This window comes from Phasianus colchicus, chromosome 18 (genome assembly GCF_987193195.1).
Source record: "Phasianus colchicus chromosome 18, bPhaCol1.hap1.1, whole genome shotgun sequence".
NCBI classification, from domain to species: Eukaryota; Metazoa; Chordata; class Aves; order Galliformes; family Phasianidae; genus Phasianus; species Phasianus colchicus.
In genome coordinates, this window is record NC_143453.1 from 2,284,120 (window position 1) to 2,303,332 (window position 19,213).

Genomic DNA, 19,213 nt, shown 5'->3' on the forward strand with positions numbered 1-19,213 from the left:
GGCTGCATCCCACTGCTGCCCGGCACTGCAGCAGCTCCGTGCGCCAACGCTCCAACCCTCGCCACCATGCAGTGTGGGGGAAAAAAAAAAAAAAAAAAAAAAGGAAAGGAAAAAAAAGTGATGAGTAGGGAGGATGAGATGCGCAGGACAGCGGGCTGTCAAGGTCAGCACGCGGGGACCCCACATCCCAGCGCGCAGCAGAACGGGATGTCATTCACCGTCCCAGCACGCAATGGGGCTGCGGCCCCTCCACCAGCCCACCCCCAGGGACCCCCCGGCAGGGTGCTGATTGGCTGGGATGCTGCTGTGCTGATTGGCCAGCTGGCCATGAGACTGCATAGATGGGGTGATCAGAGAGTGCTGATTGGCCGAGGGGAAGGCAAGGCATCAGATCGAGTGGTCCGTGGGTGCTGGTTGAGTGGGCGCACCGTGGGTTCTCCCTGCTGGGGTCCAAGCTTGTGTATTGGCTGGGTGCCCACGCGGGGTGGCACTGGGTACACATGGGTGCCAACAGTGGGTGCTCCATACGGGTGCAGACATTGGGTTCTCCATGAGTACAGACGTTAGGTGCTCTTGGGTACTGATCTCGGGTGCTCCATGAGTTCAGACATCGGGTGCTGGCATTAGGTGCATGTGGATGCCAACACTGGGTGCTCCATGGGTGCTGTCACTGGGTGCTCTGTGAATGCAGATATTGGGTGCTCTGTGAGTGCAGACGTTGGGTGCTGACATTGGGTACATTTGGATGCCAACAATGGGTGCTGACATTGGGTGCTGGTGTTGTGTGCTCTATGGATGCTGGCTTTGGGTGTACCACGGATGCCAACACCAGGTGCTCCATGGTCTCCAGTAGTGGATGCCCCATGTGCCAGTTGCCTCAGCCCAAACAGGAGCAGGGTGATGGGTTTCTATCCTGGTTCCTAGCCCACTGCTCACCCGAGGACAACCCCATGGCACCCCACACACCACAGCGCTGCCCAGGGTCCTGTCCCAAAACATGGGGTCCCCATCGCAGTGCAGATCCTCTAGCACCAAAGAGCTCTCGACCCCTACCTGCAGTAGAAATGAGGTCCCGTGGGATCCTATGCTCCTGTGGGGCGGCCCCACTCCCTCCCGTAGGATTCCCATCGTCTCCCCGGGCTCCCCGCTTCCACCCCGAGGGCCGCTTCCCGGACCCCCCCCCACGCCCTCGGGGCTGCGGCGGCGGCTCGGGGCGGTGCCTCTGCCGGTGCCCGTCCTCGTCCCCGTGCCGGCGGAGAGGCGGGGCAGCCCCGACGGCCCCTATAAAGCAGGCGGCGGCGGCAGCGGTGCCGCAGTGAGGGCGGGGGCCACCATGAGCCTGGTGCTGGAGGCGTTGCTGGTCCCCCCGGGGGGGCTCCGCAAGGAGCCCTCTCGCCTCGCTCCGCGCTCCGCCACCTCTTCCAGCGGCTTCTACTCATGGTCGGGACCCCCGGGCCCGGCGGGGCGAGCGCGGGGCGGCGGCGGGGGAAGCGCGGCCGCTTCCTCCACCGAGAGCCTGGACTCGCTGAACGGCGAACCGCGGGCACGTAACGAGAAGGAGCTGCTGCAGGTCCTCAACGACCGCTTCGCCGGTTATATCGAGCGGGTGCGGGCGCTGGAGCAGCAGAACCGGGCGCTGGCGGCAGAGGCGGCGGCGCTGCGGCAGCAGCAGGCGGGGCGCTCGGCCATGGGCGAGCTGTACGCCCGGGAGCTGCGCGACATGCGGGGGGCCCTGGTGCGCCTGGGGGCCGAGAAGGGGCAGCTGCGGCTGGAGAGGGCCCGCCTGGCAGAGGACGTGGCCGCGCTGCGGGGCAGGCTTGAAGAGGAGGCGCGACAGCGCGCCGAGCTGGAGGCGGCGGCCCGCGGGCTGGCCCAGCGCTCTGCGCAGGAGGAAAGGGCCAAGGGGCCTCTGGCGGAGCGAGCCCGAGCACTGCGGGAGGAAGCGGAGCTGCTGCGGAAACAGCATCAGGATGAGGTGGGCGCGCTGCTGCGCGGTGCCCGCGCCGAGCTGCCTGCTGAGCCCCCCGCCTCGCTGAAGCCCGGGGTCACCGCAGCGCTGCGCGACCTGCGGGAGCAGCTGGAGGGCACGGCGGCGCGCAGCACTCTGCAGGCCGAGGAGTGGTTCCGCGGTGAGTGATAACCCAGCCCGCTGCATGCTCCGCGGGCACACCCCGGGGAGGAGGGGATCCCTTCGTGCTTCCTTTCCCCTGGAGGGAACCCTCAGGACGGGTGCATGGGGGGCTGCGGGTGGGCGTTACGGCAGGTCCCCACCAGCCAGGCGTGTACAGTGAGTTCTGGGAGGGCGGGAGGGTAACCCCACCCCCGTCCGTTTGCAGGGGTGCTGCACGCACCACTAGCAGATTTCTGGGGGGAGGGTAGAGAGGTGGTTTTCCCAACAAACCCCGATGCTGCAGGAAGCCCCACTGGAGCGGGGCCAAGAGCATTGCGGGGATTGCAGCACAGCGAAGGGAGAGGGTGCCGCATCCCCTGCGGGGGGGACAGGGTGTGTCTCATGCGTTGCTGGGAGGGGCACTACTGTTCCGGGGGATGCAGAGGGGGGTGGCACCCTGGGGGTCGGCACACATGGGTGCGCTGCCATCGCCCCGGCACCAGCGCCCGGGGAGAGGCGCAGCGGCACTTCAGCACCGCGGACAGCGGCACTTCAGCACCGCGGACAGCGGCAGCGCCGCGCCCATGAGCGCGGTGTTTTGCGGGGCGGGGGGCACTGCCTCCTCCCGTCCCATAGAACCCTTGCAGCAATCCCTGCTTCATCTTTCCCCGCCCCTGCCCTTCTGGGTGGTGTATCTGGCACGGTGAGGAGGTGTGCTGGGGAGGGCAGCATCTTTTTAAGTGTGAAAGATGGTGGCAGGAGCTCAAGGGAACAGGAAATTGTTTGCACTGCAAGAAGCCCAGAATGAAGAAAAGCAGTGCCCAGCCTGTCCTGCTCTGGTGTCTTCACATCCCTGGAAATGGACACCTGGCAGGGTTGGCTCTGCAGAGGGCACACACACAGGGGAGTGGTGGTATAAAAGGATTTGCGGTCCCCCATAAAAGGGAGGCTGTAGTCTCCCTCTGTCCCTGCAGCTTTTCCTTTCCCTTGCTACAGTGAGGCTGGACAAGCTCTCTGAAGTTGCCAAGGTGAACACAGATGCCATGCGTGTGGCCCAGGAGGAGATCTCTGAGTATCGCCGTCAGCTCCAGTCCAAGACCACTGAGCTGGAAGCCCTCAAAGGGACACAGGAGTCACTGGAGAGGCAGAGGCAGGACTCGGAGGAACGCCATCATGCAGATGTCCTCTCCTATCAGGTAGTGTGGCGCAGTGGGCAGAGTCCCAAATCTGTCACTTGGTGCAGAGGGAGCATCCAGCTGTCAGGGAAGAGCAGTGCTGGGGCTATGGCCTCAGGGATGCTGATGTCAGCAGCAGGTACATTTGAGTTTTGAATGCAGCAGCCTTTCCCCAGCTCCTGATGTTCAGACAGCCAAAGCCGAAGGTTGCATCCAGGCTGCTGTGTCTGGCACCTGCAATGGAACTGTCCCTTGTGTCTGCTGCCCATGACATTGATCACAAATGCCATTGAACAGTGACCGGGGTTCAGACCATGTCGTGTCACAGCACTGGGAACAGTAGCTCAGATTTCTGTACCCTGTGGTAGCCATAGACTGAAACCCTGTCTCCAGGGAGATGTTCCAATCCCATCAGCCTCAGGTTGGGTAGGATGACTGCAGTGACCAGTAGACCAAGTCGCCTAGAAACATTGCCCCTGGCTGCCCCTACCTGAGAGAGCCCAGCTGGCAGCACCGCAGCTTTCCTTGGAGGTGGTGCAAGGCTCGGGGTTTCCCTCAAGGACAAACTGAAAGAGCCCCAGCATTTTCCCCCTTCCCTCCCTGCATGGCACCAAGTGACTCTGTCTGTTGCAGGAAACCATCCAGCAGCTTGATAATGAGCTGAGAAACACCAAGTGGGAGATGGCAGCTCAGCTCCGTGAGTACCAGGATCTGCTCAACGTCAAAATGGCCCTGGACATCGAAATTGCTGCCTATAGGTATGGGGTTGGCAAAGGGAATGGGGGTGCATGTCTTGGCTAGTCCCCAGTGCTGGCATCTGTGAGAACATTTCTTGAAGGCCCTTGCTAACACCTGGAGTCCTTCTTAGTAAGACAGTGATAAGTCCTCCAAAACCAGCCTTGCAAAGGGATTGTGGAGGGAAGGATGAGGAAGCCTTCATGGGGTGATGGCATGCAGATGGCAGGGAGGGAGATGTTGCTGCAGGGTGTGGGTGCAGTTGCTGATGGCCCTGCTCTGGTCTTCTCCTGGCAGAAAGCTCTTGGAAGGAGAGGAGTACAGGATTGAGACCGGCTTTGGAATGGTCTCCTACCCCGAAGTGGTCCCCAAGACTCCCAGCATCGCCGCCAACATCAAGGTGAAGAGCGAGGAGAAAATCAAGGTGGTGGAGAAATCTGAGAAGGAGACAGTAATTGTGGAGGAGCAGACAGAGGAAATCCAAGTGACTGAGGAGGTGACTGAAGAGGAGGAGGCTGAGAAGGAAGCTGAAGAGGAAAAAGCTGAAGAAGAGAAGGAAGAGGAGAAAGCTGAACCAGAGGGTGAAGAAGCAGCCAAGTCTCCTGCAAAAGATGAGGCCAAATCCCCAGAGAAACCTGAGTCCCCTACAAAGGAGGAGGCCAAATCCCCAGCAGTCAAATCCCCTGAAAAGCCCTCAAGCCCCTCAAAGGAGGAGGCCAAGTCCCCAGCAGTCAAATCCCCTGAAAAGCCCTCAAGCCCCTCAAAGGAGGAGGCCAAGTCCCCAGCAGTCAAATCCCCTGAAAAGCCCTCAAGCCCCTCAAAGGAGGAGGCCAAGTCCCCAGCAGTCAAATCCCCTGAAAAGCCCTCAAGCCCCTCAAAGGAGGAGGCCAAGTCCCCAGCAGTCAAGTCCCCAGAAAAGCCCTCGAGCCCCTCAAAGGAAGAAGCCAAGTCCCCAGCAGTCAAGTCCCCAGAAAAGCCTTCAACCCCCTCAAAGGAGGAGGCCAAGAGCCCACCTGCGAAGTCTCCAGAGAAACCCACAACCCCAGCTGTCAAATCCCCAGAAAAGCCCCCAGTGCCCTCAAAAGAGGAGGCTAAAACCCCTCCTGTCAAGTCCCCAGAAAAACCTGCAGCACCCTTAAAAGAGGAGGCAAAGACTCCAACAGTGAAGTCCCCAGAAAAGCCACCGACCCCTACAAAGGAGGAGATCAAGCCTCCATCTGTTAAATCCCCAGAAAAGCCACCCGCCCCCTTGAAGGAGGAGGCCAAGAGCCCAGCTGTCAAGTCCCCAGAGAAACCTGCAACCCCCTCAAAAGAGGAGGCCAAGTCCCCAGCTGTCAAGTCTCCAGAAAAGCCATCAACCCCCTCAAAGGAGGAAGCCAAGACCCCAGCAGTCAAGTCCCCAGAGAAACCCGCACCCCCTTCAAAAGAGGAGGCCAAGACCCCAGCTGCCAAATCCCCAGAGAAACCTGTGTCTCCCTCAAAGGAGGAGGCCAAGACCCCGACTGTAAAGTCCCCAGAAAAAGCAAAATCTCCACTGAAGGAGGAAGCCAAGTCCCCGCAGAAGGAAGTGGCCCCAGCCAAGGAGCCTGTCCCCTCCCCTCCAAAGGAGCCAAAGGCCCCTGCAAAGGAAGAGCAGCCAAAGGAGGAGAAGGCTCCCCCCAAGCCTGCAGCGGAGGGCAGGAAGGATGAGGCTCCCAAGAAGGATGTCCCGGCCAAGGCGGAGGAGAAGCCCAAAGAGAAGGCAGCTGCTGGGCCTCCCCCCCCACAGGTGAAGGAGACCAAGGCTGCCTCCAAACCTGCAGAAGAAGGGAAAGCTGAGAAAGATGCTCAACCAAAGCCTCAGCAGGAGGCTGGCAAAGCAGCTGTGAAGGAGCCAGAGAAGCCTAAGGCTGAGGAAAAGGTGGAGGAACCAAAGAAAACAGCAGAGGAACCAAAGAAGGAGAAGGTGGAAGACCCCAAATCAAAACCCAAAGATGACTCTAAAGCCAGTAAAGAGCCCCCCAAAGCTGAGAAGCCCCCCAGCAAGGAGGGCAAAGCCCCAGAGCCGGCACCCGCTGCGGGAAAGAAATGAGCAGAGCTCCTCTGGAAGCTGGAGTTGCTCCGCTCCCCTCTGAAGGGTGAGACGGGGACGGTCCCCACCCCGGGTCCCCCCCAGCCAGGCCTTACCTTAGCAATATGTTTGTGAGAGACACAGCCCCTCGCTGCCCCACGCCAGTGGTATGTTCCGATCGCTTCAGTAGCAGAATGTGATATATGCAGAGCGCCACATTTAACACTTGAATTCTAATGAGGAAAACAGATCCCAGGGGAACCGACTGCCCTTCTCCAATAAGTGCATTTATTTATTGTATGTGCAATCGATGGACAAGTGCAACTCAGAGCTCTAGCTGCTTGGGATGTGTGCCCGTGGGCTGGCTGGCAGAGTCCTTCCCTCGCTGGGGTGATGAATGGCCCTCTGGGTGGTGACCCCAGCTGTAGCTGGCTTTGGGGGAAGAGGTTAGGCACTGCAGGAATGCTCACAGAAATACAAAGTGCACTAGGAAACTCGAGTCCACTGTCAATTGCTTATGTGCAATAACCAAATAAAGTGCTTACAGAGACACACCAGCTCTCACTGTCATTGCTTGGCACAGGGGAGGAGGTGAAGGGATGCAGGGAAGGCAGTGCCAGGGCTGCTGGGCACTGCCGCACAGGGCTGGGACACACAGAAGGTGACACGGGGCTTTTCAAAGCATGTGGCAGTCCTTTACCTCCCTGCCTGCAGCAGGGAAAGCTCACAGGCAGGGATGAAGGGCTGCATGTCCTGCACAGGGGATGGAAACAGGGCCAGTCCTCACCACACTCCACAAAGGCAATTTTTGAATTCCTTCCCTTTTTAAATCACAGCTCCCCAAGGACTGCCAGTGCCTGGATTAACCCAAGTGCTGCAGCACAGCCCTGCACTGCAGCACCACACCTGTAGTGCCTCCATGAGAAGGGAAAAAGCTCCGTGGGCCTTCCTTCCCCAGGGAGTTGCTTTGGCACAAAGTGCCCCCGGTGTTGAAGCATGGAGACCCAGCTCTGCCCCTGGGGCTGTGGGACAGGACCTGCAGCAGGAAGCTGTGAGGGATGGAGGAGGAGGGCACAGACCAGCCCAGAGCTCCAACCTCCTGCTGTGTTCTGGGGTTTGTGCCGAGTCAGCTGGCAGGCTGGGGCTGCAGTGCAGGAAGGGCTATTTTTAGGCAGCTTAGTTCCTGTTACCAAGGACCTGCAGTGGGAGGGAGGAAAGGCAGGCAAGGCCCATGACAGGGGAGACAGGGCTTGTTCCAACCCCCATGGGTCACAGAAGCATAGAAGAGCTCAGAAGAGAAGGGATCCACAAGGATCAAGGTCTCCACACCCCAACCATCTGCACACATGCACACACACTTGTTCCAATTCAGCATTTAATCCCTTCAGTTACAAAACCTCAAACAAGACCTAAAACATCATAAAAGAAACTGAAATGATGGGAAGGGCACATTGCAGACAGGATGAGGCTAGGTCCCAAAGCAATGCCCAGGCAGGGAAGCCCAGCAGGTCTCAGCGGTGGCTGAAGAATCCCTGAGGGTAGTTGAACTTGAATGGCTTCAAGCGCATGGGGCCCCTGGAAGAGAAGAAGAGGAACAGGTTGGCCCACAGGGGTCTGCTTCCATCCCAGCAGGCCCAATGTGCTGGTAAGCTCAGCACATTCACAGAAAGGGACAGGTCCCAGGGTGCAGCTCGACTGTGCAGGGCTGAACCTCACAGGCAGCACAAGGGTGCCCTTCTGTCACCATGTGCCTGGACAGCAATGCCAGCAGGGTCCCTATCAGCATCCTCAGCCCCTTCTGCTCACTGCCTGCAGGGACAGCACAGCCCCAGGCTCTCACCTGACCAGGCGCAGGCACATCTTCTCCTGGGGGAACTCCTTGGGCCCCTCCACAGTGGTGTCGTGGGGCTCTGTCTCCAGGTAGACATCCAGCACCATGCAGAGGCGCTGCAGCTGGTTGGTGAGGAGCTGGTAGCCCGGTTTGGGCCCCCACAGCTCCCTGTAGCACACGTTGACTTCACTCTCCATAGCCTGGCAGATGCAGATGTGTTGCAAGTTTGGTTTTCTGTTCTTCCCAACCACCAGTCTAACCCTTACCAAGGGTACAGAAGCACTGGGAACTCCCCTGAGTGCTTACCCGAATGTTGTCATCGTTGCTGCCGGTTCGCTCTCCTTTCCAGTTCAGGCAGAGGCTGAAGATGGGTGGCAGCGCAGAGTAACCGGGATTCAGGACCACAGCAACCTGGAGCTTGGCTGAGCAAGGCAAGGAAGAAATATCAATGACAGCCCACAGAGCCTCCCTAGCGTGGAGGATTCAGGCAGCTGCTAACTATTTGCCATCACCGGGGGAAGGAAACACACCGACCCGTTCCCCTCTCTATCAGGGCCATGTAATAGAGGTGGGTGTCTTCAGCCAGCCCAGCCTCCACCACGTCTTTAGTGTAGGGCAGTTCCTGCAAGGGAAGACGACAGGGAGTGAGCAGCTGCTGGCTCCAAGGCACAGCACGGGAGCTGGAGGGGATACAGCCTCACACACAGCACCTACCGCGTAATCTTCGAAGGGGATGGCAGTCCACTTCACCAGGCGTGAGACGATCTTGGTAGGGAAGAGATGCTGGCACTCGCTGGACACTGGCACCACGCCATGCTCTGGAAGCAAGCACAAGGTTGAGCAGGGCAGGCTGGGGATGAGCTCTCTGCCTGCCCCACAAGTGACAGCAGTACTGGGACCTGGGGACATTCTTCATCCTTCTGACAACTTCATCAGGCATCCAGAAAGCAGCAGCAGCCTCAAATGCAATTCTGCTGGCACTCACAACCTCACAGCACGTGCCTGGTCTGCTCCAGGGGTGCTTGGCATGCTTGGGCACACTGTTTTCCTATCACCACAGCCTGAATAAACTCCCAGAACCAGGATGGCTGGCCCCAAAGGGGTGCTGGACATTGAGAGGGGCACAGCCCCAAACATGGCAACATCAGAGCCCTGACACCACAGAGTAGAAGGACAGTGGCAGTGCAGACCCATATAAGCCCTTCAAGGTGACACGGGTCAGGCAGTATTCCTGTGCAAGACGATCCAGCCACTGCAAACCCTCCCCAGGCACTCACCAAGAGAAGCAAACTGTTTGTGGAGAGCCAGGCGGGATTGCAGCCTCGTCCTCAGCAGCTTCATGGTCATCTCCATGTGGCTCGCACTCAGAGAGTTGTCTGCAGTGACCGTATGCTGTGGGCAGGAGGGAGCATCACCACCCTGCCAGGGAGCCAAGGGTGCTCCATGGTTTAGGAGTGGCTGGTGCCAGCTGGAGCTCCAGTCTTAGGGGAGCAGGAAGGGACACAAGTGCCCCCAAAGCCCCCCAGAGCCCTGCCAGCTCAGCCCGATGTCCTGGTGGGGAGGGGAGGGAAGGAGTGAGACGTGCCTGAGGCTGATCCTTGGGGAAATGCAGGCCGCCCAGCTTCTGCACCCACACATAGGGATGCCCCAGCTCTGTCACATAATCACTCAAGGTCAGGATGCTGAAGAACAAAGAGGAAAGGTCACACCACCAGAGCACTTTCTCCTCCGTGAAGCAGTCATCATCTTCTTCCACCCCGAGCCAATGCCAACTAGCAAGACACCGGCTGCACGTGGCCCACTCACCCCACTTTGTCAAACTGGAACTGGTTGGCTGGATTGGGGGTTTTCTTTCCATGGTCTCCCGGGTACAGGCAGCTCAGGAGGGAGTCTGGGGAGAGCAAGTCGCTGGCAGGAGAAGGAAGAGAGGAATCATGCAGCAGTCCAGGCCTCACGTCTTTCTGGGGCACCTGCTAACAGGATACGAGCCCAGAGACTGGGGATGGATTACCACCAAGCTGGGTTTCATGACCACAATGGTTTTCCCATAGTTCTGCTCTTGAAAATCTGTCTCCTCCCTGCTTGTAAAGAAACTGGAAATCACAGTGCACCATCTCTCTGAGTTCCCAGGAGCTGCTCAAAGGCATGCTGCATGAACTCTGAAACCTACTGATGGCAATCTGCGTATGGGAAAAACAGAAATCCATAGCATACAGAGGGCATGGTCTGGTGGCTGTTTGCCAGCCAACAGGCTAAAGTATTCTTTTTTAGCAGAAGGACTTTACATTTCTTCACAGTCTGACCACACTCACAAGCCCTAGAAAGCACAAAGGGTTGAAGAAGGTCTAGGCTGGGTCACAGGAGACTCAAGAGACATCCTGCTACCGCAGTGTAGCAGGACCCTGCCTGCAGGGGTCTCACCAAGGAACAAGTCAGGGCTAAGGAGACCCCTCTACATGATTCATCTCAGCAGGAAGGACATGCATCTGCCTGGCATAGAGGGGTTTGGGTACATACAGGGAAAAAGAACCCAGGAGGACTGGGAAGCCTCATGGGAACAGCCTGGGATGCAGCATAAGTTTACAGGTATTCCAGGCCAACTTCTGCTGCTTCCCTCTCTCTCAGCCACCTCCTGGCCTGGGAGAGCTTGCAGCTGACCTGAGCTCCCTGGGCAAGCTCCCAAAGCTGCCATTGCAGCCAGTCCTCACACAGATCAGGCTTAAGCAGTCCCCAGGGAGCCCATGGAAAGGCAGCTGCACCGTTGGTACCGAGTGCAAGGTGACCTGCAGATCAACCAGGTGAAAGTCGCTGCCAGGTAATGGCTGCAGGAGGGAGGAAAGCAGCTTGGCTGCAAGACAGCAACCAAAGGCAACGAGGAGAAGAGGTTCCCCTCCAGCTCTAAGAGGTTCCCAGCCTGCCCCATCCCTGGTTTTGCCATGGGGGATGTGGCAGATGAAGAAGAGGAGGATGCTTGCAGCTGCAGCAGCTTGGCAGAGCTCCCAGAAAGGCCATGCTGCTGACAGACAGGACATCATCAGGGCAGGATAGATCTGCAAGGTGAAAGCACTCCTCACACAGAAGTGCAGAGGCTCTTTAGGGCTTCCTTATCATTAAAGGAGGAACCAGGACAGTGCCTGGATACTACAGCTCTGTACAAAGATATCTATGATGCTCCAGCTAAGGAGGAGAGAGGGACTGAGGATAAAACCTCACTCATGGCACTCACAGAGCTGGGACTCACAGGGCATAGAAGGCTGTTAGCCTACAGCTCAGCAGGGGGACATTGCCACACCTCTAGTGATGCATTGCTGTGCTTATGAGACACTGAGCAGAGCTGGGCAGGACATCAGGGCAGGGTGACTGTGACAAGCTCTGGGCCCAGCACAGGACCCATACACAGCCTGGGGCTCTCCTCACCCAGCACTGATGGTAGTTGTCAGCTCAGCAGCAGTTGTCACCTTGGTCTTCACTGTCATGATGTTGAGGTTCATCAAGTAGTAGAAGGTCAGGTGAAGCACATTCTCATCTCAAAGAAAGAGAAATATTGCTTTATGCTCTGGCTTGGACACTTGGTACTCAGAGTTTCCTGTAGGAGGGGACAAACATTCTTCTTCTGCCCCTCCTAAGACAGCAAGGAACAGGGCAGAGAGGCAACGTAACCAGTGCACTATAAGCTGGGCAGTGGGGACAGGGGAACATCCTCCATACGTTGCTCTTTGCAGATCTGTCAGGACCCCTCACATCTCAGCACTGAGTTGTGACCAGGTTGCTCCCTGACCTGCTCTCACACCCCTCTGTGCCCAGGGCCACCAGCACCAGTTTACCTTTGCACTTCAGGTCAATGGTGACAGACAGTGGGTGCCTCTTCAGCATCTCCTTGCGTTTGTCATCCAGCTGCACACCCAGGGTGGGCCTGCGTCGCTTCTGGGGGGAGCAGAACAGAACTGTCAGCCCTGTACCAGCACTCCTCGGGAGCTCTCGGCCTCTCCTCCTCTTTTGCTGCTTTTTCCTTCCTTGCCCACCACTCTGATTCCCGTCTCTCCCTGCTGGACTCCAGTGTCCCTTGGCTGGAGACTATTTATACAAAGTGGAGCAGCTCCAGCAGGAGAGCTGCAGGGCGGACACTGCTGCGGATGGGATGTGAGCAGGGCAGGTTTGTACTCCAGCTCCCCTGTGATCAGGACAGAAATTGGAAATGCAGCCCCCTTCCTCCTAGTCAACACAAACAGAGTGCCCAGCTGAGGCCAGTTCTTCCTCTTTGGACACAGTCAGATTTAATGTCAACACACCGCTTCCACACACACTGACAGTGTCCAAAGATGAGCCCACAGACCTATTCAGGCCCAGCAGCCCCAGCACCTTCCAGCTCACAGATCCAAATGGATTTGCCCACACCACACTGTGCTGGAAGAGGCCCCAGAAGAGGAAAATATTATTCCTTACCGTGGTCTGCTCCTCCTCCATGTCAGAATCGCTCTCATCATCTACACAAAGAGAGAAATATAAGCAAATCCCATGGTAAGGGGGTTTCCCCAAAGCCAGCAGGGCCACCAAGCCCTTTCTCTGAGACCACAGCTCTCCCAAAAGTTACCCTAATTCCTAGAGTAGGGACAAAGCAGGATGCAGGCAAACAGGGACGTGACATCCTGCTCAGTACTAGGAGTTACTGTAACAGACAAGGGGCCATGAAAACCTCTCAGGAACGATTAAGGGATGAGGGTGATCAGTCCCCTGGTTTTTATCCAGCATCTTTGTATACCCCAAAACACAACCCCTCTGGCTGTAGCAACACCACCCTACTCACCCTGCGAGTCCTCAGGTGGCTTGTACAAGGCTTTGGCTTCCTCTACACTGCCTTCAATGGCCACAACAAGCTTCTTATCTATGAAAGAGACATCAAAATAAAGCCGTGAATCCCACTCCTGTGTGGGAAAGAAGTAAAGGTTACAGGGCAAGCTGCCAACCCCAAAAACACATGCCCATATGGTATTTATTAAGCCTACAGAAAGAAAGTCAGGCTGCAGCCAGCTCTGCCCCAAGAAGCTCTTGCTCCATGACTGCACAAGGCAGAGCCCCATAAAGCTGTAACAAATGGTCAGCAGGAAGAGGTAGCTGTCAGTAGTGTCCTGCAAGGCTGACGTGGAGTTGGATCTCCTGCTAGGATGGGGTCTGAGGAGGCAAAGCACTGCGTTCTTAAGGACTGCTGCTGGAAGCCATAAATACAAAATTTTTTTTTAAATCAAGAACCAAGTGGTGCTAGAGTCCATCTAGCATGAAGAAAAAGCAAGGAGCTATCAGGGTTGTAGGTACCCATGCATAGGGAGCTGTTTAGGGCAAGAAACCCTGTTCTTGCTGAGCAGTGAGACTGCACCTCTCACGTAACCCCAGAGATACAGACACCCAGAGGCACCCCGAGCCCTGCTAGGAAATCCTGACTGAGAGAGGAGCTGGCTGCACAGAGCACCTCCAACAGAACTCAAAACACAAAGCCAGCCAAGAGGGTGGATGCTTTCAGGTGACCTGTGGGTCAGCAGAGACCCCGTGCCTGGCTCCAGAGTCACCACCACCCATGCACAACCTGTCATCCATCCTACGCTCAGCAGCTCTCAAAAGGCAAGCAGCCATCCATGTCAACCTCGATGCTGAGGTGGGAAGCCAGCTTTCCAAGCAGTTCTTCCAGCAAAGCAAGCTGAGCAAACAAGGTTTCAAATGCTGCTGTCTCAGTGTGCTGGCCTTGGTGCCACCCTGCTGCTCTGGGCTCAGCAGAACGCAGCAGCAGAGCAGACAGGATGAACCACGCCAACCAATTCTCCCCAGGGTAGTGCTTTCTGCAGGCAGAGTGAAATCTGGCCCATGAGGGGAGTGTGCCCCTCCACCCCCCCGAAGCATTCCTGACGATCCCTTGTGCTCACCACAGGCCTGACCATAGGCACTGGCTTGAACAAAAAGAACGTAGAGGGGCGGTGGCAGGTGTCGCGCTGTCTCGTACTGCTTGTGTGCCTGGTCAAAAGGCATGAAGAGGTACTCCTGGACAGGCAGGGAGGCCTGGAGGAACAGAAGGGACAGCATTCAGGACTAGGGACAGAATCAATTCCCACTCAATTCCCCTCTGCACCCCAAGGCAAGTGGGAGATTGGAAGCGGCCAAGCAGCTGCAGTGCAGTGTAAAATGCAGGGGATGGCCACAGCACAGCAGGCAGGAAAACTTTTGGGTTTGAAAATAACCCAGTTCCTTCTCCTGCTCTTCTCTTTTGAGGTGATCACAAGGGGCTGGAGCTGCATACTGCTCTCTGGGGAAAGGCCCAGAATGAATTTAATGAACTCTCCATCTGCAGTTCTGCAGGAATTGCCGCATAAACAAGGAGGCTCTGGAGGAAACCCAACGAGGCAGGGAGCAGCTCTGATACTTCTGCTTGCTCTGCTGGGATCCAACACTTTCAGGTTGGGATTCAAGCCATACTGACTGGAAAGGAAAGGGCCCCTGATGCTGTCTCTACCCAATACAATCCCTGGGGCACATCAACTTGCTCCCAGAAGCCTTTCCCTTTCCTGCAGGGCTCAGCAAGTACCTGCATAATGCTGTTGAGGCGAGGCTGGAGGCTGCTCAGATACTCCTTTTTCACTTCAATCTCTTTCAGGATCTTCTCCTTGATGGTCTGGCATTCCTTATACCTCTCTGCCAGTCTAAAGGTGGGAACTGGGTTAGCAGTATACAGCACAGTGCCACAGTCTGCCTGGGCCAGCTCTGGTCATCAGCCTCAGCACTCCTGACCTAACAGAAGTCCCTGCAGGAACTCAGGGCTGACACAGCAACACGCACAGTGCTCTCAATGCCAAGGACAGGTGGAGGCTGTCAAGAACTCTAAACAAGGGAGAGGAAGTGGAAGCTCAGCTTTGTGTTGTACCTGGGGGAAGGGCAGCAGCCAGAGCTTCCCTCAGCAGCTCTGCTGACAGGACATAAGTGGGATCCTCCAGACTCTACTATGCTCCAAAGAAGGCTTCTCCACTTTGTGTCACTTCAGCTACAAATGAGATAAACTCCTGAGTTGAGGCTTAGCACACTAACAAGTGCTCCTCCTTATCTGGCTAGAGGGACAAGGAAAATGGAAATTCACTATGACTCTCTGAGCTCTGGTTACACTTCTGTTGGGGGAGAACACACACAGCCTCCTCACTGCTGTTCACTGCCACCTCTCACATAGCAGAGAGCTGCACAGAGAAAGCAGAGATTTCGGGCACACTGCCTGGGAAGCACAAGACACAAGAGAGGGAACACTGGTATGGAGAGCTCATGTGCTCCCCTCTTCAGCCCCTGCTTCCCACTGGATGAGAACACAACACAGAAAATGTCCCTGTGTTAGCTCAGCACAGCACAACAGCTTCCTACACAAAGCAGGTCTGAAGCACAGCTTTCAGACACTGCTGCTGAACTCCCTGCAATGGAGCCAGTGAGAGGAGCAAAGCCCTGGCACACTGCTCACAAGGCAACTTCTGGAACAGAGCCCAACACAAATCCAACACACCACTTAGTGGCAGAGCTGGGAACAGCAACGTGACCATTGTGGAGAGAAACTAACAGCCCTAGGAGCATTGCAAAGTACCCACTGCACTCCTGGGGCAGCTGAAAAGACAATTCCCCACCACAGTGATGAAACGTGGTGCTCTTAAATATTGTGGGATGAGGACTGGAAATTACAAAGTTTCCCAGTGTTTTATTGTGCAACCGTGGGGCAGGCTCAATTGAATTTTTCTTCACCTTTTACACAGCTTGCAATGAACAAGCAGTACTAATGAGAATCTTAAATCTCCAGGTTGAGCAGTCCTCTGCAAGCTCCTGCAGCACCTCTTATTAGTCTGCTATTCTGAGCTGTGCTGTTCCCACAGCATCTACTGGCAGCTTAGACTGATCCTTCTGAAAAATCTGCTGGATGTCACAAAGAATTATGGTATGTCTGGTTTTCACAAGAGGTGAATCTCCTTGTCTGGCCCGAGTCAGGGGAGGGACACTGGGAATCAGAGCCTGCATTGGGATGGTGCCATAAGCAGACAAACCAAGACACTTAAACTCGTTCCTCGCACCACAGCACAGCAGACAAAACAGCTACTGCTTTGCCCTACATGGCACATCTTGCAGAACAGGGCTCTGGGTTGAACTGCATAACTGCCCATCCTTAAATATCACCGCCACGCTGGATGGAGGCCTCATTCCCTGCTGCAATGGTCTCTGAGCAGACACACTGGTCACGCCAGAAAGGAGCTATAAAATTAGTTCTCTCCTATTGATGCCTCAGAGCCAGCACTGATGAGCACTGCCTCAAGGAGTGAGCACATGTGGATTTCTTGTGACGGCTAAAATAGCTTTGTTGTCCTAATCCAAGGGGTGAATCTTCACAACAAGGACACAGTCACACGATAAATCTGCCACTTCCTCTACAGGGATCATTTTGAAATGCTGTAAAAACCTTTATCTTTGCTGTTTGCTTCGCCAAGGGGCTGTGCAGCCTGGGCTGTCTGTAGGGAGCACCATCCTGCAGCTCAGAGAGGGGGATGCAGAATGGACCCACCTCTTACGCTGCTCCAGTTCCCAGTCCAGGCGGGCAAGGGTCTGCTGGTGGGGTTCAGTCAGGGTGATGTCAGGTCGGCTGATTTCAGTGGGAGCCTCACTGTAAAACTCCTCCAGGCTCACCAGTTCGATCTCCTCGTGCTTCGATCTGTAGGGACAGAACAACTGGATCAGGGAAGGGTGGCAAACGCACACATCCACTCCTTCTCCTCCCCACTCAAACTCACTTGAACTCCAAGCATTTGGTGATCTCTTTCTGTAGGTGCATCACCTCATAAAGCAAATTCTGGAGCTGCAGGTGATAGGCATCAACTTTCTGCTTTGCCTAAAACACAGACACAGCCAGTGACTGTAGCAGGAAGGGACATGCAGAGATGGATGCACATGTGGCAGCCCCAGTGCTGCAAGGACTCTGTTACCACCCAGGAAGGGTAGGTTTTGGGGAATGCAAAAACTCAGAAGGAAAAAAGACATTTTCAAGGACTGGGAAAGCAAACATTCATCGCGTTACATTGATCCTGGTGTCTTTTAGAAAGACAACCTGGGAGGACAGCAACAAAGCAGACCTGCTAAGGCACGTAGGCCAGATCCCATTCTGTTTCTGTATCCTCAGTAATACAATGAAACATTACTCAAATATTGCAAAAAAAAAAATCTTTCAGAAGCATGGCTAAGACTTCTGGGGCCAATCAGCAGATGTTTCTCAGGCTTGCAGCTCACCAGGTTCAAGACCATCTGACTGACTGTTACAAGATAGGAGAAGATGGCCCTCTTTTGTAAGCCACTGCAACTACAGCATCTGCCTTCCTGCAGAAAAGCCTCCTAGTAAACCTCCAGCACAGAAAGCACCACCTGGCTGAGGTTTAATTCTGCACATGCACACACAGAGAGCAGAAACTGCAGCACCTCTGCTCTTTAGAACCCTGTCCTGTACTCACTGCCCATTCCGTACCTCATGGGTCTGATCTCGGCCCTTCTTCAGCCGAATGTGAGCCAGCCGATTGAGCTTCTTCAGGGTCATGAAGTGCACACAGCTCTGAACGCGCCGCTCGTCTATCTCAGAGGCCTGAGAGGCAGGAGGGAAATGTCTGAAGCAGCACAGACTCACCACAGAGCCCCAGCTGCAGCCTTTTCTTTGAGCACTGAGACAAGCGGGGCCCTGCGCTCCTCTGCAGGGCAGTGCTGATGTTACTGGGGTTTCTGGGGAGCCCCATGTTGCTGGACAAAACTGGAGGGCTTTCTGATATCCACAGGAGCTCAGTTCTGCCCCTGGAAGTCCCAGCCCGTCAGCACACTTCCCAGCTATGCTTCAGAGGTCAGTAATTCTGAGCAACGATCGCTCAGTCAAGGACCACACGCCTCAGCTATGCCACACACAGTTTTATTTAAGACAGACTGTTCCATTATCCTAATTTTCCCCAGAACATGGCACGGCTTCTGCTCCTTTCAGATTACCTGAAAAATAACAGAACACATTAAACCAAGCACTCAGGGTTCTCCTTACATTGTCTTTGACGCCTCTGCTCTTCAACTCCTGGATTTCTGCCATGAGTCTCTGAAGCTCCTGGCACGTCTCTTTGTAGAGTTCATAGTCCTTGATGGGGTCCCGGAGATCAACCTCACACTCCTCACTGTAGTACCGAGCATCCTGCAAAGGGCAAAAGTACCTGCACTGCTCGCTCCTACATGTTTGCAAAAAAGGGCAGTGGGAAACACATGGCTGGGGCTCAATTCTTTGCTGCATTAGCTTGAGATTTCGTACATTGAATGAGAACTCAGTAACCAATCCAGGACACAAACACCTGGAAAACACAGGCTGCCTGTTAATGTAATTAATGTCAACTGAAAGGGGTGCCTGTGCTGCTGCAGTGTGCTGAGGTTACAGCAGAGAAGCAGCCCCGGGAACTGACAAAACTTCAGAACCTTGGCTCTGAGCCTCATGTGAGTGTTCCGAGGTAACCCAGGAACCCCGAGGGCCCTTCCAGCCTTCTGCTCACTGCCTCCCTGAACACTGCGTGTCCTCAAGGGGTCAGAAAGACAGAGGGGCAGTTCAGTTTCAGAGGTGCTGAGGGTTGGCCCTGACCCAGCACCGTTCAGCACACCATTCCCGGCCGTACTTTACCTGCTCGCCATCGGCCTTGCCCCGCTTGCCCTCCTGCGGGCCCCCATCCGTTCGGATCACTTTGGGCTTCCTCTTCTTGCTGGAATCCGAGGACATGACGCTGCCGGCCGAGGGCTGCGGACGGGCGGTAAGACTGCGCTCCGGGAGGCCAGGCCGCTCCTCCTCAGCCAGGCCCAGGCGAGGCCTCCAGCCCTGCTACCCCCCGGGGGCACCGTTTCCCGGCCCTTCGCCTCCAGCTCCCCGCTCCCTACCCCCAGTACCCCTCCAGCTCCCCCCCCATCCCCTTCCTCCCCAACCAACCCCCCCTCACACCCACGGGCTCTGGCGGAGCCCCGCACTCACCCCGCCACCCGCCTCAGCGCCCCCCGGAAGTGACGTCACGGAGCAGCATAGCGCGGCCCAGAGAGATGCGGTGACCGGCGCCCCCTGCCGGCAGCCCGCTGCCGGAGGACCGTGGCCTGAAGCGCCTGACTGGAGCTGCACTGGGCGTGGCCTTGAGCCGAGGGGGGCGTGGTCTGTCTGAATGTGGGCGTGGCTTGCATGAAGGGGGCGTGGCCTGTGCTCTCATTGGGTGGTGCGGTGCGGGCTCCCCGATAGCATCAGGGACACGGAGGGTGCAGAGGGCGCT

At 56.2% G+C, this 19,213-nt stretch overlaps 2 protein-coding genes across 2 annotated transcripts; one reads left to right on the forward strand and one right to left on the reverse strand.

Moving 5' to 3' along the window:
* Positions 1–1,328: 1,328 nt before the first annotated feature.
* On the forward strand, positions 1,329–6,673 carry NEFH (neurofilament heavy chain). Its single transcript, XM_031592144.2, has 4 exons — positions 1,329–2,129; positions 3,107–3,306; positions 3,919–4,043; positions 4,318–6,673. The coding sequence occupies exons 1-4, from the start codon at positions 1,334–1,336 to the stop codon at positions 6,089–6,091; spliced, it is 2,895 nt and encodes a 964-aa protein (XP_031448004.2). The 5' UTR covers positions 1,329–1,333; the 3' UTR covers positions 6,092–6,673.
* Positions 6,674–7,427: 754 nt separating this feature from the next.
* THOC5 (THO complex subunit 5) lies at positions 7,428–19,034 on the reverse strand. The gene is made up of 20 exons (XM_031592115.2): positions 18,928–19,034; positions 18,586–18,699; positions 17,968–18,111; positions 17,416–17,529; positions 16,691–16,788; positions 16,465–16,611; positions 14,470–14,584; positions 13,814–13,946; positions 12,706–12,783; positions 12,345–12,385; positions 11,726–11,825; positions 11,319–11,427; positions 9,708–9,809; positions 9,487–9,583; positions 9,179–9,293; positions 8,616–8,719; positions 8,436–8,523; positions 8,208–8,323; positions 7,911–8,101; positions 7,428–7,645 (listed from the first exon to the last, which is right to left on the reverse strand). Exons 2-20 carry the CDS (start codon positions 18,679–18,681, stop codon positions 7,582–7,584), a joined length of 2,052 nt encoding a protein of 683 aa, XP_031447975.2. The 5' UTR covers positions 18,682–18,699; positions 18,928–19,034; the 3' UTR covers positions 7,428–7,581.
* Between the last annotated feature and the right edge of the window lie 179 nt (positions 19,035–19,213).

What these genes read in the sequence shown, in the direction of transcription:
- NEFH (XM_031592144.2), top strand. Translation starts at nt 1,334, where the DNA reads ATGAGCCTGGTGCTGGAGGCGTTGCTGGTCCCCCCGGGGGGGCTCCGC. An exon ending in GGCCGAGGAGTGGTTCCGCG is followed by an intron (nt 2,130 to 3,106) that starts GTGAGTGATAAC and finishes CCCTTGCTACAG; the next exon opens with TGAGGCTGGACAAGCTCTCT. An exon ending in CAGATGTCCTCTCCTATCAG is followed by an intron (nt 3,307 to 3,918) that starts GTAGTGTGGCGC and finishes TGTCTGTTGCAG; the next exon opens with GAAACCATCCAGCAGCTTGA.
- THOC5 (XM_031592115.2), bottom strand. Translation starts at nt 18,681, where the DNA reads ATGTCCTCGGATTCCAGCAAGAAGAGGAAGCCCAAAGTGATCCGAACG. An exon ending in GCAAGGCCGATGGCGAGCAG is followed by an intron (nt 18,112 to 18,585) that starts GTAAAGTACGGC and finishes TGCCCTTTGCAG; the next exon opens with GATGCTCGGTACTACAGTGA. An exon ending in ACAACTACCATCAGTGCTGG is followed by an intron (nt 9,810 to 11,318) that starts GTGAGGAGAGCC and finishes TTCTCCTGCCAG; the next exon opens with CGACTTGCTCTCCCCAGACT.